General features: G+C 52.7%; 1 protein-coding gene across 1 annotated transcript; it reads left to right on the forward strand.

The window, feature by feature from the left end:
• ovch1 (ovochymase 1) lies at positions 1-4,765 on the forward strand. The gene is made up of 11 exons (XM_070854201.1): positions 1-25; positions 844-999; positions 1,495-1,678; positions 2,198-2,273; positions 2,709-2,898; positions 2,976-3,115; positions 3,700-3,850; positions 3,936-3,974; positions 4,037-4,307; positions 4,391-4,548; positions 4,641-4,765. Exons 1-11 carry the CDS (start codon positions 1-3, stop codon positions 4,763-4,765), a joined length of 1,515 nt encoding a protein of 504 aa, XP_070710302.1.
• Positions 4,766-5,238: the final 473 nt, after the last annotated feature.

Here is a 5,238-nt window from a genome sequence, read left to right on the forward strand (position 1 = left end):
ATGGAGACCGGCAGGGTCCGGATGAGTCCGGTTCTTTCAGAGTAAACACACACACACACACACACACACACACACACACACACACACACACACACACACACTCTCACACACACACACACACACACACACACACACACACACACTCTCACACACACACACACACACACACACACACACACACTCACACACACACACACACACACACACACACACTCTCACACACACACACACACACACACACACACACACTCTCACACACACACACACACACACACACACTCTCACACACACACACACACACACACACACTCTCACACACACACACACACACACACTCTCACACACACACACTTATTCTATTAAACGATGTTTCAGTTTCATCTTTTTTTTACAGTTCATTTATTCATGTGTTCATCCACGAGGCCCCCAGGGTCCCTCCTGGTCCCTCCTGGTCCCTCCTGGTCCCCCCAGGGTCCCTCCTGGTCCCTCCTGGTCCCCTCCTGGTCCCCCCAGGGTCCCTCCTGGTCCCTCCTGGTCCCCCCAGGGTCCCTCCTGGTCCCTCCTGGTCCCTCTTTTATTCCTTTGGAAAGGAATGTTTCTTCTTCTCTTTCCTTTTTACCTGTAGACAGGGAGCATGTGACCTCCAGGTGTTTCCAATCAGACAGGTGAGGAGTCATCAAAGGCTGGAGGGGAGTTCAGCTCAGAGTGAGACATGATGCTGTCTGTCTGCCTGCTGTCTGTCTGTCTGCTCACACACCTGTCAGGTGACTCACTCTCTCCCTCTCTCTCTCTGTCTCTCTCTCTCCTGTCTGTCTGCTCACTGTGTGTGTTCTGTTCTTCCAGATGGATTCAGTCTGACTCCATCAAACACGTCGGATCACAACCACACAGCGGCTGGACCCGGACTGGCGGCTGGACCCGGACTGGCGGCTGGACCCGGACCGGCGGCTGGACCAGGACCGGCGGCTGGACCAGGACCGGCGGCTGGACCCAGACCAGGTGTGTTCAGGTGTTTGCACTGATCTGAGTCCAGCTGTGAGCTGGTTAACTGAAGTGAGTGAAGTGTGTCTTGCTGGCTGGCCCTGAATCTGACCCAGGATCAGCCCAGTCTGACCTCTGGACTCTCTGGATTCAGCGGTTCTTCACAAACTTTTCTTTGTTTCACGTCTGAGTTTCATTTTCTTCCTCAAAATCCTAAATCTGGGTCTAAAATGACGACGTCACTGTGCTGGTTCATTTAAACATGAGAGTGTTTTAGTTTCTGGACATAAAGTTTACAGGTTCGACTGGATCAGTTTAACTTCAGGATATTAAATCTGTAGTTTTATTTCTAAATGTAGACTCTAGAAATGAAAGAAGTCCAGGAAGCTGCTGTAAAACCCTTTTACATGAGATTCTTTTCTTGTTTGAACCGAAGAATTCTTTGACGTTATACATTATGAACTGCCTCTCTTCAAACGTGCGGTGCCCTTCTGTCCCCCCGGCTTGCCGTAGACCTGTCGGGGGTTCGGCCCTTCAGCCCGGAGCGGGAGATGGAGTCCAGGATCATCGGGGGTCAGGAGGCCTGGGCCCACTCGTGGCCCTGGCAGGTTTCCCTTCGCTTCGCCAACATGCCGGCCTGCGGAGGAGCCGTCATCAGCCCGCTGTGGGTCGTCTCCGCCGCACACTGCTTCAAAAGGTCAGAGGTCACATCTGAGATCAAGGAAACTCATTTCATACAGGAGCTGCTGCTGAACCTGATACTAACTTTAAAACACCAAAGTGACGCATAGACACTGACTGATGGAGCAGCAGCTCTAAATCCCTGTTTTAGTGAATGTAGTCTGGTGTGTGTGCTGTTTGTGGTTAAACCAAAAGGATCTTCCAGGTCTCTCTCTGTAGGGATCCTTTCCATGATGCTGTCACACACTTAGAATAACACTCTGAGCCTGTCAGTGGATCAAACAAGCTCTTTTAGTGGACCTACTGTGATCAGGTGCAGTTGTCCCAAAGGATCACGTTGCAGCCATTGCAGCCCGTTTGGTGTCTGCTGGCTGAGGTGATCTACTGGACCAGTTCCAACACTTTTACTACCTACCAGTCACTCAGACACCAGGATGTGGGCCGACACGTAGCTTGATCCTGCTTCAGTGTGAGTTAGATGACAGTTTGTGTCTCAGATCAACCTGATGATGATGATGGTTCCACCTGTTTGCAGGTACAACAAAGCTTCGTTCTGGACGGTTCTGGCTGGGAAACACGACCTGGATAATCCTCACGAGCCCGGACAACAAGTTAGACACACACACACACACACCCCCGTGATCAGGTTTGAGGTCTGGTCCACATCAGAGGACCAGGTCCGCCTCAGCAGAGCGGTGGTCAGTGTTTCAGGTGTTAAACAAAACGGAGCGTTGAGAACTAAACAGAGGAGGAAATCACAGCGTCTAACGGATTGTACTGTGAATAAAAAATATAGAAAAGCTTTAAACTGAGACGGAACCAGATCAAAACTCCTCGTAGCTGCTTGAACTTCGCATAAATGTTTCAGTGGACTTGGTCCTCCGTGATAGATGTTTCACCCTCTCAACAGTGTTGGCGTTAGTCACGTCTTTAGGTATAACGAATGTGATCATTACAGTAAATCACCTGTCCGTCAGCGGGACGGTGACCAATGATATTTGGGGTTGGACCAGGATCAGAGCCTCACCTGGGTCTTGTGCTCTCAGCTGGTCAGCGTCTCCCAGATCATCAACCATCATGGCTACAACACGCGGACCAAAGAGGGCGACCTGGCGCTGCTCCGGCTGCAGCAGGTCCTGGTCTTCAACCAGTTTGTCAGACCCATCGGCATCTGGACAAAACCGCTGCCTCTCCACAGGAAGTGCACCATCACCGGCTGGGGCGCCACCCGAGAGAGTGAGGACCCACCTGACACTGATGTCGGGGGGGGGTTGGAGATCGGAGATCTGACGTTTGTTCTTCTGGTCCCACAGACGGTGCCCGGGTGAACAGACTGCAGGAGGTGAATGTGACCATCCTGTCCCAGGACATCTGTAACCAGTACTACCTGGGCAGGATGAGGCCGTCCATGTTCTGTGCCGGGAAGGACGGGGGCGGGGCTGATGCCTGCCAGGTACTGGGGGCGTGGAGGCGTGGAGGCGTCAGAGTCCAGGAAGTACAAAGTACCTCAGACCAGTCGGGGACACGAAAGACGGACAGTAGATCAGAGTCAACTGGACAGACGACTTTGTCTTCTTGCCTCCTTCATATCTCGTCTTCTTGACATTTCACGTCCCCGTCGTCCCGTCTTGTCTCTTTGTGCTGCTGTTCTGTCTCTTGTCCTCATCTTGTCTCACTGTCCAGTATTTTTACTGTCCTTCCGCTTTCATGCAGTCTTCTCTCCTCATTGTCCCGTCTTCTTTCTTTCTCTTCTTGGCTCTAGCGTCTTTCTTCCATTCATTTTCTTCGACATCTTGTCTGGACTCTTTGTCTGTCTGTCGTCCCATCTTGTCCATCGTGGTGTCTCGTCTTCTTGGTTGTCCTGTGCTCGTGTCTTCACCACTCTGTCTCCTTAGTTGTCCCCGTTTCACTCGTCGTTTCTGTCCAGCTAATTGGACATAAGGACTGGAAGGCATGACGAACACACGCTCCTCTTTATCCTGCAGTGTCCTCTGTCTCTGGGTTAGGGTCTCTGACCGTGTCCTGTGTCTGTCTCAGGGGGACTCTGGAGGTCCTCTGTCCTGCTTCACAGGCAGCAGGTATGAGCTGGCAGGTCTGGTGAGTTGGGGGGTGGGCTGTGGACGCACCAGGAAACCAGGAGTTTACACCCAAGTCCAGCAGCACACCCAGTGGATCTCCAGCATCATGAGTAAGTCTCACAGGTTGACACCAGAGTGCCCCCCCGTCTCAGGTGTCCCCCGGTCTGAACGGCTCCTGTTTTGTCTCCTTCACAGGTGACGACAGCATATATGCAGACGACTCCACTGCTGAAGGTGCGTTTGTATTAAACTCCGACACATTGATTTCACCTTCTGTCTGTACTGAACTGCCGCAGCACAGACCAGCACCGTTCAGAGGTTCATGTTGCCCCCCCCCCCGACAGAGGACAGGTGTGGTAAGCAGCAGAGCTCCACCTGTAACAGGCCTCCAGGCCTTGCTGCTCTCTCAGTGTCCCAAAACGGTGAAGTGTCTGTAGGGAACGTGACGGAGTGCTGCCCCTTCCTCTGGCCCTGGCAGGTCAGCCTGCAGGCCGACGGACGCCACTACTGCAGCGGAGCGCTGGTCCACCGCCGCTGGGTCCTCACAGCCAAGCACTGCAAAGTCAGGTAGTACTACTGCAAATACTACTACTTCTACTAGTAGTATCAGTGGTACCAATACTGCTGCTGGCCTGTATTTGTGTGTGCAGGGCCAAAGAGGACGTGGTGGTTCTGGGACTTCATGACCTCAGGTTCTCGCCGTCTCAGACCATCCCAGTGGACGAGGTCTTCAGCCTGTCTGAGGACGGCAGCTTCCCCCCAAGGTCAGACCTGACTCTGGTCCGCCTCAGCGTCCCTGCCAGACTCGGTAGGACTGCCCAGACTCACACGGTCATGTTAGTCCGATACATGGTGTGTTATGTGTCTAAACTGAAGTCTGTCCTTCGGTGGCGTCTCCAGGCTCGGACATCTCTCCGGTCTGCGTCCCTGATGAAGATGAGGAGCTCGATGGCAGCTGGTTTTGTGTCACAGCTGGCTGGGGGACCACAAAAGCCACAGGTAGCTCATGTTTATACTACTTATGATGGTGTCCTCAAAAGCAAGAGCGCCCCCCCCCCCTCCCACCCTCCCCCCCGTTACAATGTGTGTGTGCTCTCTTGTGTAGTGGATGTGGATCCAGACCGGCTGCACCACCTCAGACTGACTCTGGTCAATGAGACGACCTGCAGGGAGAAGTGGGGGGGCCGAGGACTCATCAGTGATTCCCACATTTGTTCCCACCCTGCAGGCTCCACATCCTGCACGGTGAGCCCCTCCCCTTCACATCACTTTCCATCAGAGTTTGAACATGTCTCCCAATAACTAACAGTATGAATACGACCAGACTCACAGGATTCGTACAGAGATCGCTCTCTAAAGACACACCAGACTACATTCACAAAAACAGGGATTTAACCTCACAGAGCACAGGAGCTGCTACATCATGTAGTTTGATATTGTGGACCTAATGAATCAAGGCAGCAGCTCTAAAATCCCTGTTTTAGTGAATGTAGTCTGG

Source organism: Pempheris klunzingeri, chromosome 22, assembly GCF_042242105.1.
Source record: "Pempheris klunzingeri isolate RE-2024b chromosome 22, fPemKlu1.hap1, whole genome shotgun sequence".
Lineage (NCBI taxonomy): Eukaryota > Metazoa > Chordata > Actinopteri > Acropomatiformes > Pempheridae > Pempheris > Pempheris klunzingeri.

What these genes read in the sequence shown, in the direction of transcription:
- ovch1 (XM_070854201.1), top strand. Translation starts at nt 1, where the DNA reads ATGGAGACCGGCAGGGTCCGGATGA. An exon ending in GGCGGCTGGACCCAGACCAG is followed by an intron (nt 1,000 to 1,494) that starts GTGTGTTCAGGT and finishes GGCTTGCCGTAG; the next exon opens with ACCTGTCGGGGGTTCGGCCC. An exon ending in GCCGCACACTGCTTCAAAAG is followed by an intron (nt 1,679 to 2,197) that starts GTCAGAGGTCAC and finishes ACCTGTTTGCAG; the next exon opens with GTACAACAAAGCTTCGTTCT.